The sequence below is a fragment of the Cyanistes caeruleus genome, chromosome 2, assembly GCF_971803275.1.
Source record: "Cyanistes caeruleus chromosome 2, bCyaCae1.hap1.1, whole genome shotgun sequence".
In the NCBI taxonomy this organism is placed as follows: domain Eukaryota; kingdom Metazoa; phylum Chordata; class Aves; order Passeriformes; family Paridae; genus Cyanistes; species Cyanistes caeruleus.
In genome coordinates this window covers 15596225-15615188 of record NC_141702.1, presented here as the reverse complement: position 1 = coordinate 15615188, position 18964 = coordinate 15596225, and the positions used below count along the sequence as shown (strand labels likewise).

The following is an 18964-nucleotide window of genomic DNA, read 5'->3' as shown; positions in this document are numbered from 1 at the left end:
GCGCGGGGCGGGCGCAGGCGCGGCGCGGGGCGGAAGGCGGCGGGAGCGCGGCGCCATGGCGGCCAAGCGCAAAGCTGAGGCGCTGATCCCGGCCGAGGAGAGCGACCAGCTGCTTATCCGGCCCCTGTGAGAGCCCGGGGGAGCCGCCGGGCCGGGGGCAGGGGGGGCCGCGCTGGGGCCGGGCTGGGGCCGGGGCAGCACCGCTGGGAGCCGCTTCTTCCCCTGGCGAAGGTGCCGCTCCAGGCTGAGGGTGTTTCTGGTAGCTCCACAGGCGTTCTTTTTGGGACAGCTTGAAGATGCTACTCCAGGCTTATTCCACACGATTTCTTACTTAGGTGGACTTCAATTATACGTGTCAATAGTTTGAGACTCGAGTGCTTAGTAAAAAACAAAAGAGGCCAAAATAATTTCCTCAGACAGGTTGTTTTTATTTCTGCTGCGCTACGCAGGGCCTCATTTCCTTTGAGATAAGTACAGCTGTTCTGTACTGTGCATAGCTGAGCTTAAAAGGGCCATGCAGTTTTTATTTCTACAGAGAAATCCCTCCTGGTAAAGGCATCCGGTGAAGTTACATCGGCGTGGTGTGGGTTGTTTCAGGCCTCATAACTTTGATATCCTTTTGCAGAGGTGCTGGCCAAGAAGTAGGAAGGTCATGCATCATTCTGGAGTTTAAAGGAAGAAAAATAATGGTAATTATTGCATGGATATATTTGTATGCCCTCTCAGTATGGTACTTGAGGTCACCGAAGTGATCTGAGATGTTGCAGGTTAAATTCAGCCTCTGCACTGACGTCAGACACTGTCTAGAAAAGGCACATTTTGTGGTGTTCTGGAGCAGTGTAGCATGTATGATGTTAGGCATCACAGAGGCTGTGCTGTAAAATAAAACCATATCCCCATATAGAATGTATGTGCTTCCAACCCAAACCATTCTGCTTGAAATCCAATGCTAAAAGTAACATTTAATGAAGAAAAAACTTTATTGTGTGTGATGCTAAAAGTTACCGGTCACTAATAACTGTAGCATAGCCAAGATGGAAGAGGTTTTTTTATATGTTCTGTTAGAGGTTTTAACTTTCTTTCATTTTTCAGCTTGATTGTGGAATCCATCCTGGACTGGAAGGAATGGATGCTCTTCCTTACATTGATTTGATAGATCCAGCTGAGATTGATCTCCTCCTCATTAGCCAGTAAGTGGCACCTAAAAGCACAGATAACTTGACTTCATGGTCTGAGCTGTGTTCACTTGTAGGTTGTTAAGACAAGCTGAAAATAGGGGTTATTTAGATGGTATGGAAAAATTCTAGTTTTGAGATGTTTTAAAAAAAGTTTGAAGCATCTCCATTTAGAATTAAGGACTGAATGTTGAGGATGTTCATTCACTTTTGGCACTACAGCTCTTCTCTGAGGTCACTCTGGTTTCTGACTGTTTTATAACTTGGCCTGCTTTAACACTGTTGTGATAGCTCCTGGAGTGAGTTTTCTACACAAAGACTGCAGAAGAGTATTGGTTGTGTCTTTTGGTCTATTGGCTTTGAATTGAAAAAGTTCTTGGAGACTTCGACAAGCTTTGAATGTGGTTTAAGTATTGCTTAGTGGCTGAGAGATGAGGAGAGCTGTGTCTAAATGATGTAATCAGTAATAAAAAGCTCTACATAAAATCCTGAAGTTTTGTGGTATGTGTTTGTTCTACCTGTATTTCAAAAGTAGTTTCTTAAGATAGTAGAAGTGTGAACAAAGAATTTAATTTTCAGGGATCATGTTTATTCTGTAGTGTGCAACATGCAAAATTAGGATCATGTTTGTAGCTTTCTTGTATCTTTGACGTTTAGTGTCCCTGGTTGCTGTTCCTTTTCTCCCTCTAAATTTATATGGAAATTACAAAAAGAAAATAATTCTAATACTATGCATGTAAAACCTTGGGAATTAACGGAGAATTTCCTGCATTAGTTTTACCTTTTCTTGGTTGTGTTTCTAGTGACTAGTCTGCAGAACATAGCATAATTAACAGCAAGGTTGAAAATTCTGTTTCTGGATTTTCATGCCACCCTGTTAGTCCAGTGAAATAGTAAATTATAGATATTATATATTAGTGTTGTGTTATATGAATGTATTAATTGTGTCTATTTTAAGCTTCCATTTAGATCACTGTGGGGCTTTGCCATGGTTTTTACAGAAAACAAGTTTTAAGGGAAGGACATTTATGACTCATGCCACAAAAGCTATTTACAGATGGCTTCTTTCAGACTATGTTAAAGTCAGGTAAGCTAATCTGGGGGGTGTCTCTTCCTGAATTATTTCCCCTAAAAATCCAATGGAAAACTTAAGGTAAAGCTACCAAAAGTTGCTGGATGAACCTGGCTATTGTCATAAGTAGCCACATTACATGTATAAGTAATGAATCATCTTACTGCTTCGTGGATAGTTTGTAGTGAATTTTAAGCTCCTAAAGATAAAAGTCACTCTTCAGAACAAGGTCAGATTAAATATTAAATATAGAAGGAATGCTGTGTTACTTATGTGTTGGATTTTTTTTTCTCTCTTATATTTTTGTTTTCTTGTGTTTCATGATGTGATACATCATTTCCATGTGACCGCAATGGTCCTGAGCATATCTCAACTCAGCTCTTTTGAGCTTGGATCAGAAACCTGATTAACAGTCCTCTTTTAACTTGTTTGTTCTGGGCTGGTAGGAAAATCATGGGTCCATGTGGTTTTTGAGGACTGTTGCAAGCTAAGTTACAGATCTCTGTCCAGCACTGGGGATCTTATTGGTACTTTTTGAGAAATACAGAGCAGATTCTTAACTGAAAAGACTATTCTACCGTGGCCTTTCAAAAGGATACTGTAACTCTCCTTAGGTGAGCTACATTAGAGTAACTGGACTTGATTTCTAACATAGGAGATGTGGTGTTACTGAATGGAAATTTAATTGTCACTGGGGAAAACCCAGGAAATGCTTTTTCCAGCTGTTCAGATGAGCTGATATTTAGCCATTTCACTTATATCCAGTAACATCTCAGCGGATGACATGCTATACACAGAAACAGACCTGGAAGAAAGCATGGACAAGATTGAGACCATCAACTTCCATGAAGTGAAAGAGGTGGCAGGAATCAAATTCTGGTGCTACCATGCAGGCCACGTTCTGGGAGCAGCCATGTTTATGATTGAAATAGCTGGTGTGAAGGTATTTTCTCTTTGTTGAAAGTTGAAATCAAGCCTGAGTACTAATGTAGTCATTAATTATTATTGTCTCTTATGTTCCACCACTGTGGCTGGAGCTGTCCAGTAGACTTGGACTCAGGTCAAGGTGAGAGGCCTTGGCTTAGGGCATGTATTTTCTCATTGATTAAAACAGGCAAGTGACACAGATCAGGTAAGATGTTTGGATTTTATGGGAGTCTAAGACAAGACTCAGACTTGGGACCACTAAACATGTAGTTTCCCTTGCTGGTCTGATCAGAGGCAGGTGGTAGCTGAGGCAGTTGTGTGTAAGATGCATTTTAGTAAAATCTGTGAACAGATGTTTGTTTCTGTAGTTCTCATTTATGTCCCTGCCTGTCTCAAGTGCTTAAATGGCATTTGTCAATGTATGTGAGTTACATTTTTCTCATAAGACTCCTATGCTAAAGTAGCTAAAGAAAAGAGATTATTAATTTTAAGCACAGAGATTTAGTAAACTATATAGTCATAGGCAGCACTGTGCCAAACCCAGATATTTGAAACATATCTCATGAATTGGAATTCAGCAGGATGATCACTGTCTAAGGAAGGTTTCACACAGCCCTGAAGAGGGAAGAGAGAAAGTGGTTCTGAGGCTTGCTACTCTTTGTTCATCATTTATAGTGATTGAGAATTATGAGTTTTAACTCCAAAAAATCCTAGAAATAGAATAGGGTTTACAATTATCACAATAAAATTTAGATGTCTTAGTGTTTCTTTTTTGGTATTTTTTTCTCATTGAGGCATGATGAAGATTTCCCTCTTACTATGCATGACTCAAATAGATTTGGTTTCAATATCATTATTTAAATTAATTCCCTGTGATAATAGTTTACCTGGCAGACCAGGTGTCTGCTGTGACTAATTGTATGTTATTTATTTTTCACATTTTCATCAATGGAATTATTGTTAAATAAAAAAAAAGTCAGTTTTGAAACCATCAGTTTGGGTGCAGAGAGTTGCATTCCACTGTGCAGTTAAGACTCTATTAAAACTAAATAACAATTTAAAATTACTTCTTGGTGTAATGGGGAATATGATTATTATATTTGGAAAATGAATTAAATTACAGTCTTAATTTTAGTATCTGAAAAAATTAAAATAATTTCAAATAAATAATTTCATTGGATTATTCATTATGTTTGCATTCTGGTATGTAAATGCAGTTTGATCTTCAATTTACTTCCTCTTGCAAGTTGCTGTATTTTATGTTTCTTTTTTTCTTCTTTGTGTTCAGTGCAAGTATGCAGAAGGCTGAAAATGGTACCTTGATATCTGAAATGAAAAACAAGAATTAATAATTGTTTACGTGGTTTTGTTGGAATTATGGTAGTGCTTGGAAAACCTTTACTACCGAGATTTAAATACTTGTATTGTAGTACTGTTGACCTACTATTGTAAGCGCTGCTCACATAAGAGGAGTCTTATTTAAAGTACAGCTGACCCTTTTATCAAAAATTCATTAAAACCATCTTTGCACACTTTTTAAAGGCTGCTGACTGGTAGAACCTATAACCAGAGCACCTGCTTCTCTTTGTCTCCAACAGCTGTTATATACAGGTGATTTCTCAAGGCAGGAAGACAGACACCTGATGGCAGCTGAGATTCCCAATATCAAACCAGATATTCTTATAATTGTAAGTTTTGAAAAGTTATCTCTTTCTGTTAGTGATTAATTATGGATTAGGGGTATGACTTAGTTAAAGCCAAAACAGAGTGACAAAGACAGTGGAGATTTAGTGGTAGTGATTTGTGTTAAATATCCAGAATACCTGGGTGTTCAGAAATCCAACATTGCTTTCCATTGTATTGAAAAGTCTAATTGTAATTTCATAATTCTTCTGATGAAGCTGCATAAGACTGTAAACAAACCTTTCTGAGATGGGAGATTTATTAGATTTCAACTTGTGTTATACCAACCCAAATTTAACCTTTTAGTAGGTCCTAACCTACTTCCAGATTTGTTAAGAATTTGTCCTCGGTGGAGGTGCACTGAGTGCTATCCGTATTTTTGTTTTCTGAGTGAAATTATTTTATTCTGAATCCATGTTTGGAAAACATCAACTCAAGGGAAATTTTATAAGTAATACTTTTAGCTGGAAACAAACACTGGGAACTTTTGAAATTATTTTATTTACATGTCCCTTAGGTGTTCTCTGTAACTGACAATCTAATTTTAAGTCATATCAAAATCTTGTATTTTTTGTAATTCCTATATTTTGAGTATGGGGTTAAACCATGGCACATGTACCACTGTGGGTTCTATCAGTGTGATCATCAAAGCTCTGGCAGCATTTCCAGTTGGGAAAATAAGTGTTAAATTTGAAATCTCTTAAAAGAAGTGTTGAAATTAATAGCTCTAACTTTTTTAGTGCTAACAGGATTTGTCTCTCTAAATTGCTTGGAGGGATTTGGGAGAGGGGAAGCTTTGGTTATTTGCCTTGGCCGGGTGGTTTTGGGAACTTGGGGGTGGCTTTGACTTTTCCCTCTCTTTGACCTGTCTCCCTCCTCTCCCCAGCATGTTAACACCAGTATGTTTCATTGGGTTCAGAGAAGATCAGGAATTATTCTCTCTGCCAGCCCTTTTAATGCTCTGTCTCTCCATTTGTAGGAATCCACATATGGCACTCACATTCATGAGAAGAGGGAAGAGCGGGAGGCGCGATTCTGCAACACCGTTCACGACATCGTGAACAGAGGGGGACGAGGTCTCATCCCTGTGTTTGCCCTGGGTCGAGCTCAAGAGCTGCTCCTAATCTTAGGTATGTACCTGCCCAGCTCCTCTTAATGGAAAGGCACATAAAGGGTTTTAGAATGTTTTCCCTGAACAGCTCTTCAGCCATTTTATGGTGTGTTATTTGACTGATGATTTAATATATAATGCATATTTGTTCAAATGCAAAAAGTCTAATAAACCAACCAGCAGTTCTGCTTTGTGAAGTAGGATGGGAGATCTAGAAAGGAAGAGGTGATGGTGTGGTAATATGTGCTTGGCTTTTGAATCTTTTTGAATCAGGATTTCAGCAATTAGGAACAATTATTACTAATAGAAAAATAACCAGTTAAAACAGCAACTGTTTTACTTAAACTACTGCTAAAAAAGGGGTTGTATTTTCTTCCAAAGTTCTACTATTTTTGCGCTTTAATTCACAAACCTGAATGAAAAATGCTTTATAGGAAAAGACCATAGAAGAGACTTTTAACACCTCTGAAGTCCTGATAATAATGAAAAATAAATTAGGCTTTTGAACAAAAATGCGTGAGAATTGCTCCTGAACATAACAAGCTACTTCACATAAAATATATAGATAGTTGTTGCAAGGCACTTCAGAAAAAAACGGTTTAAAGTAAATTATTCCCAGGCCTCTTTGCTTCCTTTTTGCACATTTAATTTGTACTATGATATGTGATTTTTTTCACTAGCCTTTCTGCTCATTCAAAGGCTGGCAAGATCAAAAGATAACTATCTCAAGCTTAAAATGCTTATATTTAGGGGTGTTGAATATGAAGTGTTCCCTACACTACTTGAAATTTTTCTCACTTTTCATTTTGGTTTAGCTCAATATTAGAAACTAGTTTTTTTTTCAAAATATCTTACTTGTCTATTCAAATGGTAACAAGAAATTCAGATCTAGGCATGGGGTAGTATTTAATGTTTAGAATTATTTACGACTTCTCATTGATTTAGAGGGGTATTTTTAATTTATAGAGAACATAAAAACTGAACATTTTCAACCTTGTGTAGCCATTAGGGTGTAATTTGTTTGCCTGTCTTTGCTGTGTGTAGATATTAAAGTGAGTTTTAAAGATAAGCTTGAAAATAAATCTAGGAGAGCTAGACATGCAATTGAATGCTTAATTAGGTAGAAAATGCAATTGCATCTCACATGCCTACACAGTTGAGCCTGCAGGCTTCTGTGTTTATTTTTCTTCTTTCTGTAACTGTATGACAAAAATAAAGTACTGTGTTATGGTGTAGAAAATTATGATGATGAATTCAGTTTGTGACTGGTTATCTCTTACTGGCTTTTTCCACCTTACACCTGAGCTTATTAAGGTAGCCATGGCAGTGAGCCCCTCTGAAATGTTATGAGAAGCTTAGCCTGCAAATCAAAAATGTTAGGTAAAAGCACATTGTAATGTCATTGTAAATGCACAAATACAGTCAAAAGAGTGTACTGCTGTTTTTGGATGATTGTGCTTCAATTGTGCAATGTAAATATCTTTCAGACTAGCAGAACTGTATCCAAATGGAAAAAGTGGATAAGTTACATTTGTATAGCTGCATTCAGATCTCTTCTTTGTGCTTAGGAAAGGTCATGGCTACTGTCATCAATGATAAAATAAGTTGTGCATAATGGAGAATCTTTTCTTGTTTTTGTTCCAGTTGGGCTTGTAAAATACAACTGTTGGTGCTATACAGGAAGGCTTGATAATAATTGAGTGATTCCTTCTTACCTTGAACTCCATGGATTTGTTTTACAGAATGTTCATAAAGTGAATTCTCACAAACAAATCTGCATGCAGATGTCTCTGGCTCTTGGATGTATAATTAATATTTGACAGGGGTAGTTGAGCTTTATTGTAGAGGTGTAATAAAACTTCTGTTGTCATAAATGTGGACTTACTAGTGTAGTATCATGTATACTTTATAGCTTGTAGCTGAAGGTGATGGTTGATTGAAATTTGACTGGCTAAAAGCATCTGACATTCACCTTTGTCATGTTTGTACTGGTTGTATACAGTTCTAGCTGGTGACTGTTTTAGAAAAGCAGATGAAAGCAAAGAGGCTGTGATGGTGATTTTCTGTACTAAAAATGAAAAACCTCACTGGTAAATCTGTTTTACTAATGTTTCTGAGAAGCACACACTTTATAAATTATCCTGCAGGTGGAATTTCATGTTTTGTTGTTTGGTGGCTGGGGTAGTTTTTTGGTGTTTGGGGTTTTTTTTGTTGTTTGTTTGTTTCTTTTTTTATTATTTTTGTTTGTTTTGGGGTTTTAGATGAATACTGGCAGAATCATCCTGAACTCCATGATATCCCCATATACTATGCTTCTTCTTTGGCAAAGAAATGTATGGCAGTTTATCAGACGTACGTCAATGCCATGAATGACAAAATCCGCAAGCAAATTAACATCAACAATCCTTTTGTTTTCAAGCATATTAGTAATCTGAAGGTAAGCTTGAGATTCTTACAAAAAGGTGAACATGACAGAAGAGTTCATATTTGCTGAATAGTTTGCATATTTAATATCCTGATATCACAGAATATTCAGAGTTGGAAGTGACCCACAATGATCATGGAGTTCAACTCTGAAGTGAATGGCCCTTCCAGGGATTGAACCCACAACCTTGGTGTGTTTTTAGCACCTTGCTCTAATCAGCTGAGTCAATCAATATCCTTAATATCCTAATATATTGATTAGGTCCAGGTTTATATCTTAGTTACCTGCTGTTCCAGTGCTTAGAGGGCTGTTTGAGGGAAGCTTATGCCCCAATAGTTTTTCCACTATAAATCCCTGCGCTTGCAGTTTACTCCTTGTGGGTATCAGTAAAAGGAATTTTCCTGAAAAGGGCACTTTTTGTGAGGATGGGGTATAATCTGTGAACATGGAGCCCTTCTTGCACGTTGTTCAAGGGTGCAGGTGAGCTGTCCTTCATTTAAATGAGTTGTGATATTTTGATATTCTCACGGTGTCTTTCTAGAGTATGGATCACTTTGATGACATTGGCCCAAGTGTTGTGATGGCTTCCCCAGGTATGATGCAGAGTGGCTTATCCAGAGAGTTGTTTGAGAGCTGGTGCACAGATAAGAGAAATGGAGTCATTATTGCAGGGTACTGCGTTGAAGGAACTCTTGCTAAGGTGAGCTGCTAATGTACCACAACCTCTTAATAACAGGTAGCATTCATGTTAGGTTTTAAAAGAATTGGTCAATAGCAAGTGTCTTTGTTTGGTTTACTGAGATTATTGTTGGGTATGTATGAGTATGTAGTCAAAACTGATTACTTTTGGCTAAAACTAATGAGAAGAACAGAAAATTTGCAGATGGTAATTTCCAGTAATATTATATAGAATAATCTTCTCTAGGGGCAGTTATCTTGTAATGAGAAAGAATGGTTGGTACTTTAGACCTTTCCACTACTTAATTTTTCAAGAAGATAGCCCTAATCCTAGTTCTAGATAAGTTGATATTAAGCATAACACTTGATTGATATGTCAGAGACCAAACTGCCTTGTGCACCTTGTGCCACTGACGGTAGGGAATAAAATCCTTCCAAATTCCAGCAGCTAAGGGCAACCACAGCATCTAATTTTGCCTTTAGAAATATAAATTATTCACTTGCTACTGTTTTGATACAAAGAGAGATTTATCTGGAAGAATGATGAGCCCCCAGATCTGCTGAGGATGCACAAGATGAAATAGTGTGTGTTGTGCATGTGTTTCTCATGTGTGAGTGTGTTTTCTGGGAAATTTGAGATATTTTTTTCACTGATTCACATTCAATGTGGCTGCCACTATTATTTCATTGATTTTTTTAAAATGCAAAACATTAGTTATATGGTGTCTATAGGAGGCTTTACTTTTTTTAATTAAAAAAAATAAAAAGGTGCTTTTTATTTTCTAGCACATCATGTCTGAACCTGAAGAGATCACAACTATGTCAGGGCAAAAACTCCCCCTGAAGATGTCTGTGGATTACATTTCTTTCTCTGCTCACACAGATTATCAACAGACTAGTGAATTTATCCGGGCCCTGAAACCTCCACATGTGGTGGGTATCCATCATGCCCATTTCTCCAGAGTGGGATTCATCAAAGCAGTTCACAGCCTTGAGTCAAGGCAGGGACTGGTGTCTAGCAGTAGCCAGCATCCCTGTGCTTTGAATAATTAAAGGTGGAGATTTTAATAATTTTTTGTCAAGTTATCTTAGCAAAGTAAAAATCAGCTTGTTGAGTGTCTGCATGTGGGATTCCTGGGGATGACTTTACAGACAATGGTGTAGACCATAACCTGTTTCAGCAGTGTTTTGAGCAAGTAAGATGCAGTATGGGACAGTACTGAGTTGTGAACACTGGTATTAGAATAATTCATTGGAATTGGCCCTGAAATAAACAAGAAAATAAGAAAATAAGAAAACAGCCGTTGAAGGTATGTGCAGACAGCAAAAGACAAAGGCAACACTTTGAGGGAAAAGTGTGAGCAAATCATGGGAAGAAGGTGTGAATAACCAGGATATGAAAATGGGGACTAGGCTCTGAAACTGGTGGTTAAGCAGTGTGTCACATAATTGACTTGGCTAAGAAAATTGTGAACTGTGATGCATCCTCTCAGAATTGTGTGTTTGTATCTACACACAGACACAAAAATATAAAGATATCAGGCTTCTGTGGAACTTAAATTAATACTTCTCTTTCATAATACAACAATATATTTGTGTGTGAAAACTTAAATGGGATCTCTGTAATGCAGTCTGCTTGATAGCATGGATTTTTCAACTAATACTCAGGGTTGTGAAATCCCACCCTTTGAATAATGCAGAGAATTCACAGACACAACTGTAACTGAGTTCATGTTTCCTACAGTGTGATCTCATGGAATTACATTTTTATAAAGATGAGATAATATGGAAGTTTTCTTGGATAATTTGCTTACATGTCTGGTTGGACAAATAATTTCTGCTAAAAGGAGAACTGTCTTTTTTATAGATTTTAGTTCATGGTGAGCAGAATGAAATGGCCAGATTGAAAGCAGCATTGATACGGGAGTATGAGGATAATGATGAAGTTCATATAGAAGTTCATAATCCCAGGAATACCGAAGCTGTGACATTAAACTTCAGAGGAGAAAAACTTGCCAAGGTATGAAATCAATGTTTTCTTCTATGTTGAACAGTATTTTCTTCTGGTGTAAAAACTACATGTTATTTTCCTAGCCTTTATTTTTGATTTATTTCTAATTTCATGTTTTCCAGGGTCTCAAAGTATGTGAGTGTTTTGTGCTTAGTTGTATTTGTGGTTTGGTTCAGGGGTTTTTATTTTGAGGTTGATTTTTGTTGTTTTGGGTTTTTCTTTGGTTCTTCACTCTTAAAAAGTTTTCTTGTGTTATGTCTCAAAGTTTCTAGGTTACTCTGACCTTCTGTTGTTTTCAGAGTTAATTTTACACTCTGATTTTTCTGAGAGAACTATATTTCATGTCCATAATTACTTGAATCTGTGAATGCTTCAGATTGCCTTGTATTCACTATGCCTTGTGCTTTTTCTCTCCAGGTCATGGGATCTTTAGCAGATAAGAAACCAGAGCAAGGACAGAGAATTTCTGGAATCCTAGTTAAAAGAAATTTTAACTATCACATCCTTTCTCCATGTGATCTCTCCAGTAAGTACTGTGATGTGATCAGTGGGTAATTGAAACTGACTGTGTCATTAAATCACTTACATTAAAACACAATTCTGGGATTTTTCCTGCAGTTTTGTGTTTCATAAGCAATTAGTGAACATCTTAGTTTTATTTCTTATTTGCCGTAAGTTCGGAACTATTGTAGTGAGACAAAAGGCGTTTAACTTATTGTTCACTCAAATTTAAAATCTTTCCTTTCTCTAACAGAAAACAAGCAAAATTCCATTTCCCTTTTGGTTACCTTTGGTTGGAAAACCTTTTCCTCTGCAAGAATATGCATAAAACATTCCAGTGAGAACCAAAAAAAACCAATCACTAGTCCTACCATTTGCTAAAATGTCATTAGTTTTTAGTGTAAAAAGCTACAGAACAGAGAAAATATTTGTGTAGTCCTCCTGTGATTTTATTACTCGGGGAATTGATCTAGTCTCAGAACAGAAGAGGAATTAAATCTAAGGTCAAAAGAGCTTGGGGGGAAAGCAGTTCTGCTGCCCTAGTTAATTGTTTGTCTCTAATAGGCAAGATAATAAAACAAGCTGGTTTCCTAACCACAAATATATTATTTATCTTACAATAGATGCTCCACCTTCCTCTTTATAAATTGCCCTTTTCAGCCCTCTTATCTTAAATGTGTCAATGCCATTATTTATCTGTAATGGCATTCTTAGGATGTAAATTCAGAGGGCTGCTTTTTAACATGTACTTTTTAAAATGGTTTCAGATTACACGGACCTGGCGATGAGCACAGTGACCCAGACACAGGCCATTCCCTACACAGGCCCTTTCAATCTGCTTTGTTACCAGCTGCAGAAACTCACTGGTGCGTACTCTGGAGGACGTGGGCATGATTTACACTGGCCAGCTTTTAAAACAACTTCCAGTCTTCAGAGGTCTTCTGAGTGGAGATTTCTTCATATTTTACAGCTTTCATTAGACTATGCAGCTTCTGCCAGATCCAGTTCATGAGTGTGACACAGCTTTGGGGGGGATTCTACTGTATTCATATTACAAAGTGATGAGCGTATAGCAATATAGAGCACAGGCTGATTTCTGTCTCTCTCAGCCCCCAAAGTGAGTGCTCTGGCCACTCTGATAAAAACTTTATTAATTGTATCTTGTATCTCTAGCCCCAAATGGAATGGTTAATACCATCCAATTAATCAAAACAAGAGCTCTGCCCTCCTTGGTGACAGACAGCCTCTTCTGTGCCCCCCCAAGAGGAACGAATTGGCTTTTCCTGCATGAGAAACCATTTAAACCTGACACTGGGATGATCCTCTGTGCCTGTCTCTGGCTTTCTCAAGTGTTAAGGTAGCTCCTATCTTAGGTACACATGCCTTGCAGGCTCCTTTCACAGATTTAAAGATCAGAATTTTTTTAGTTCTCTAATGCCAGAATCTTAATTCATGTCACTAGTGAAGAGAACACCTATATTCCATTGAGGTTCAGGTCCTCATAACCCAAGTGCTACCAGGCACACAGGTGGTTTTTGTTTAAGCTGTATGCTTATGTGAGCAATGTGTTATCCTTTAAGGGGGTAAGAGCTGGTTACTTCTGCAAATGGAGCAGAATTAACTAAATTTCTCATGTGTTTTCTTTTTTGTTGGTCTACTCACTCAGTGTACTAAGCTAGTCAAATATGAGAATTCAAACCAAGTAAAATGGACAGTATTAACTAATAAAAAACCCCAAAGAATCCAGAACAAAGAAAATAATAATGTCATGTAAGGGAAGAGAGTATGGGGGTCCATTTTGTGAGCTACTCTGGGCAGTTGTCATAACAGCCAACCCCTCTTATTCTTAAACTGACCTACTTTTTTATGCAAATAAAGTTAGTCTTGCTTCCAGTATAATTTCATTATTGCTAACCATTTGTTGTCACTTCTTAGGTGATGTAGAAGAAATAGAAATCCAACAAAAACCAGCCCTGAAGGTTTTCAAAAATATTACTGTGATCCAGGAACCAGGCATGGTAGTCCTTGAGGTGGGCATTGGTGAGGGAGAAAGAAGTATTTTGTTCTCCAGTTTCTTCAAAATAATACCATAGAGATACCATGAAGAATTCAATGTTTTAAGGAATTTTCTGTTGTATGACAAATAGAGCAAAGGCTAGAACGAAGTTCCTCTTGAGCTGTGGTCCTGTGTTATTTGATTTATCCAGTGCCAGTTGGGTTTTTTTGCTGTATCTCATATGAGTATAATGGCAGATTTGGTGCCCTTTTTTTCATTTGGCAGATAGTAATTTGAAATAACATCAAATGGTGTTCCTTCCTCCCCCAAAGAGTTGTGGTAGTTAATTATTTTGTAAATGTGCTCAGAAACATTCAAAAGCTTGAATTTTTCATGGGAAGTTACTGGAGTACACACAGTTAAAAGTAGTTAATCATTTGGTGTGAAATGTATGACAGACATTTGAAGCTGGAATTCAGAGAAAAGGAAAAAAAGAGAATGCAATTAATATTACATTGTCTTTACACTGCATTATTCACTCAGTCCAAATCGTGAATTTATTTTTTTTTGTCTTCTAGTGGGTGGCAAATCCTGCTAATGATATGTATGCAGACACTGTGACAACAGTGATACTGGAAGTTCAGTCAAATCCCAAAATACAGAAAGGTATAAGTTTAGTGTATGTTTATTTAATCTGAATTCTAACATTTCTTCCAATTTTTATTTTTTTTTTATTAAGTCAAGCTTAGAGGGAAATAATGCCTTCCAATGGAATGCAGTCCCCTTATTGTATTTCCTTGCCTTATGTAACTTACTAGGGTGTAAAAATTTCTACTTAAAAAGAAGAATTACAGGTTGATCTTCATTATTTGTGTCATGTTAATTTGTGGAAATTTCTCTTACATGGCAACCCAATAACTGGCTGTGGAAAACGTGGCCTTATTTAGAATAAGTTTTAAATCTTGAACGAAATCTTGTACGAAAAAAAATTATAGTGATTAAATTTTGTATGGCCCAACACAGGCCATTTTATGATTCTATGACTCTATATTAATAAATAGGTGTTTATTTTCACTGGATTACCCCTCATCTTTTTATTATATATTTTAACAGTTTTGTATAAGAGTGTAGCAGTCAGTGTTCCTTAGGTGTTTAGTCCTGTAACTGACTCAGCACATTTGTTAAAAATCCTTTCACCTGAGTTTATAAATTCTCATAACAGTTCTTACTTTGTTCAGGAGTAAAAATTTTGGGTCACCTTGACCCAAAGAAATTCAGAGTGTAATTTTCTGATCTTGGTTGTGATAATTTTCAGTATATGTTAGCCCTTCTGAGCATGTCCTCATGTTCTGCTGTATGAAATGAACCAAAAATAGAAGCTTTATTTTTAATGATACTTTGACCTCCTCTTTTTTTTCTTTTTCTTTATACAGATGGAAAAAAACATTTTGCTATTTTGCTGGGTTGTTTGTTTTTTTCTTATTGTAATATCTGCCTTAGCCTGATTTTTCATAATCCACACTTTCTCTGTATGATTTGTTAGTGACAGTACCTAGATTTCCATCCTCCTCCACCCTGAAATGAATTCTTTGTATTTTTATGTGTCTTTTAGTATTATCTCCCATGTTGTTTTATGGTGCTGATTTTGTCAGCTAATCTCAGGTGTGGCTTCTTTTAGGATTTTATTTGTTTTTATTTGGGATAAAAACATTCAAAAGAGTTCTTGCAGTTGTGTATTTTACAGTATGTTCATAGGATCAAAAGAGATATTAACAAAATATATTTTAATATCTTAAGTTATTGTTGCTTAGCTGACCATGTGACTGTGTTTACCTTATTTCCAGGATAAAACTAAATCTTGTTTAGTATGTTCAGTTACTGCATCTTATCTAAGGAATGGTAAATTTTAATATATTTATTCAGGTCTTTTTAATTATTATTAAGATTTAAGCTTGGTCACATGCAGTTGTAAAGCTTTTAAAGGAATTTCTCAGAAACTTATGACTGTGTTCTGAATTCTTCAACTGGTTTAGAAGTACCAAAAACCAGTTTTTCAAAACACTTAAAGTTTTATGTATCCATCAATGAAAAAGGTAGGTGTAATGCGTGTTAACAATAAACAGGAGAAGTAAAAAGTCAGAATGTGAATTACAAAATTTTTATTTTAAAATATGGTAAGTACAGAAATATATAATGGAAATGTATGCATTTCCTTGACTCTCATAGTTTTTTTAATACATTTTTAATAAGTTGTTTAAACATACATCTTTTGTTAATGGATTGTGTTTCAGGAAAGTCAGTTTGTGAATAGCATCTATCAATTAGCCATTTTTCAATCCCAGTAAATGCCTGTGAAAGTAATTTTTTTTTCTTTTTAGCTGCAGTAAATAAGATTTCCAAAAAGATAGATATGGATGTATATAGGAAGAGAATGGAGATCATGCTTCAGTAAGTTGGCATACATTTTTCTAAAGGAAAATGAGCACTGTTAATTATGTAAATAGAATAGTCTTACTGTAAAAGGGTTTACAGATAGTTATATAAAAATACTTCATGCAAATTTACTTCAGTCTTAATTTTTGTGAAGGTCAGGAATTAAGTAAAGAAAGAGGTATGGTAAACAGTTCTCAGCACCATTAAAATTTTGAATACAGGGCCCAGTTATATCTTCCAGAAGCAGATTTTTAAGTTGTCTCCAAAAATTATGCTACAAATGGTTAATAAAAACAACTTGGAATCACATCTCTTTTAAAACTTTCTCTGATGTGTATTCTGTTTTTTGTGTAGAAATCTTGCCTCTTTGAAAATCAAAGGAATCCTTCCCTTTGTTTATGATGAGATTATTTTGGTAAAATACTGTTATTTGATACCCTCTGTCATAATAAAGATTGATACTTTTAATTACATTGGAGTGAGTTAAATGATAGTTGCTGAAAGATGATCCTCACCTGACAAAGTGACCCCAGGGTTAATAGAAAAACCTAAGTTGGCTGTTTGGCCACACCTTACACTCAGGATCTTTGCTTTAGGGATATGTTTGGAGAGGACTGTGTGAGTTCCAAAGATGACTCTGTCCTGTGCATCACAGTGGATGGAAAGACTGCCAACATTTCCCTGGACACTCGGGTATGTAGAGCGAAGCACTTCTGTGTGTGCTGTGTTGAGCAGTCCCTTGTCTGGCACACAGTGCTGCTTACACTGTCATGTGCTCACTTGCTAAGGAAATGTACTTGGTATCAGAACAGAGAGCATTCTTAATTAAAAAGTGTTTAAGCAACAAATGCAGCGCAATTGGGAAAATCCCCAGTATTCTTCAGCAGCCCTGAGTTAACCCACAATTTTTTTTTAAATGCTTTTAAATCATGGCTCTGCTCTGAATAATTGAACAGTAGGAATGTTGCTAATATTTTTTTTGTCATCTTGATCCTTCTGGAGCTAAATTTAAAGCCTGAAATACTCACAAAAAAACCCCAAACTTTATTAATTTACTAGTTTGGTCCAGAATTGGATGTAATGCATGTTAGTAGTGTGCTTTAAGAAACATCACACCTAGTTATTTGAATAATGTAAAACTGTAAAGAATGGTTAAAGCCATGTCCTTCATGTTCTTAAGAATTTTAAGGTGTTGGGTTTCTGTCATTATTAGTAACATATTAAACATAGCTTGTATATTGTTTCTATTCATAGTAATAATACAATGTAAATTAATTCTATGGAGTAGCTCTCACATGCTCTCCTTAAGTGGGTCACAGCAAATAGTTTAGGTGTTCTACCAGCCCAGAAAAAAAGGTTTGCCCCTGCCAAAAATGTTACCTATTGAAACAAAACAAGTGAATGTTAATTGCCTTTAGAGAATAGTGAGTTACAGTGGTTAACACACAACTTGTGCCATCTCTTTTCAGTTCTTTAATAAACATTGCTGCATTTCAGTTTGTACAGAAAAATACAGGACTTGTGAAAGAACTCTTGAAATAAAGTAACTAGACTAGAAAAGAATGCATACTGCTTAATCAAGAAGTTTGATTTCATTTTTATAATTTGTCATTATTGTTAGAAGATTTGTGTAGTGACCCCAATGGCAGTCCATTTACAACAGGGTGTATCTTTGTAGTAGTTACTGTACAAGTCTGTGTTGGCAATGGCAAGCTTGTGCCATGGTGATCCAGATTTTACAAGGAGGATCTTCCATCCTTCTTCACGTGTATATCTATCTTAGAAAACTTCAGTGGCTTTAAAATAAAAAGCTGTTTAGTGTAGATCTGACTGGTGAGACATGTGGATTTATTTTTTCCATGTCAACACAGTGCTCTCACAGTTAAGGTAACTTTAGCAACATTGCTAGATAATGTTAAATACATGTTTGCTATTTTAAGTGCCTTTTCTCCTCCCCCCCAAACCTTTGTGGTTGGAAAGAGTTACTTGATCAGAAGAGTAACAAGTTAATCCTGAATTAAAGGAGGTAGTCTTAGAGTGTAGAAAGGCCACAGGACCAAGAACAGTATTACTACTCAAATGTTGCCCTTTGTTTCTGAGGTAGAGCAGTCAGGAATGTAGATCAAGTTTCACATTTGGGGTGGGCGTCTTTCTCTAGGAAAATTTGTTTTATTGAAAAATTAATTTATTTGGATTGTTTTTGTGTAAATATCATCAAGTGTGTGGGAACATTGGTGTGGTGCCTGTACCTCTAGTCACTGCATGTGCTTTGCAGTGTTAATCCAATACAGTGTGAGCGAATTCACAGATAAAGCGAAACCTCCGGGAGCTGAATCTTGCGAGATTTTATTTGATTTAGAGTGAAATGTAATCCACAAAACTTAATACATTTTACATAGCAGTTTTGAGCATGAGACTCAAAATTAAGCTGCTTTTTCCTCAGAGGACTTGCTTAGGTCTTCTCCGAACTCCTCTACGTGCTGACAGACTACTGAAAAACATACTGTGCTGCTCTTGATAATTTCCATGACTACTTTTTCCTTTCCCCTTAAGAGAGTTTTTTGCTTGCGTGCCAGTTGTTGTAACATCCTTCTCTTTCTGTTCCCAGACGGTTGACTGTGAGCCAGGAAGTGAAGATGACGAATCCCTTCGCGAAATGGTGGAACTGGCAGCACAGAGGCTTTATGATGCCCTCAGCCCTGTATACTGACCTCTGTAGATAACCTAGGCTGTCTAAAAAAAAAACAAACAAAAAAAAAATTTAAAATTTTCAGTTTATTTGGGCTATTTTTCACGAGTAAATAAATTTTTCTTAAGTCAAAGGATTCAATTCTGTGAATGTGAAAGTGCTGAGTTATTTCACATAACGGATCAGCAAGCTCATAACAACTGTATTGGCGCATATAGGTGCAATTAAATCAGGCAGACTGTGCTTATGTTCTCTTATGTGCA

The 18964-nt window shown here is 36.6% G+C and overlaps 1 protein-coding gene across 1 annotated transcript; it reads left to right on the top strand.

The window, feature by feature from the left end:
* Nucleotides 1–2: 2 nt before the first annotated feature.
* Nucleotides 3–18842, top strand: CPSF3 (cleavage and polyadenylation specific factor 3). Its single transcript, XM_086875902.1, has 18 exons — nt 3–126; nt 626–689; nt 1093–1190; nt 2134–2262; nt 3013–3190; nt 4773–4862; nt 5837–5987; nt 8230–8405; nt 8935–9093; nt 9858–10004; nt 10939–11091; nt 11500–11608; nt 12351–12449; nt 13519–13613; nt 14158–14245; nt 15958–16027; nt 16609–16705; nt 18621–18842. The coding sequence occupies exons 1-18, from the start codon at nt 56–58 to the stop codon at nt 18720–18722; spliced, it is 2076 nt and encodes a 691-aa protein (XP_086732028.1). The 5' UTR covers nt 3–55; the 3' UTR covers nt 18723–18842.
* The last annotated feature ends 122 nt before the right edge of the window (nt 18843–18964 follow it).

What these genes read in the sequence shown, in the direction of transcription:
- CPSF3 (XM_086875902.1), top strand. Translation starts at nt 56, where the DNA reads ATGGCGGCCAAGCGCAAAGCTGAGGCGCTGATCCCGGCCGAGGAGAGC. An exon ending in AACCAGATATTCTTATAATT is followed by an intron (nt 4,863 to 5,836) that starts GTAAGTTTTGAA and finishes CTCCATTTGTAG; the next exon opens with GAATCCACATATGGCACTCA. An exon ending in AAATCCCAAAATACAGAAAG is followed by an intron (nt 14,246 to 15,957) that starts GTATAAGTTTAG and finishes TTTTCTTTTTAG; the next exon opens with CTGCAGTAAATAAGATTTCC.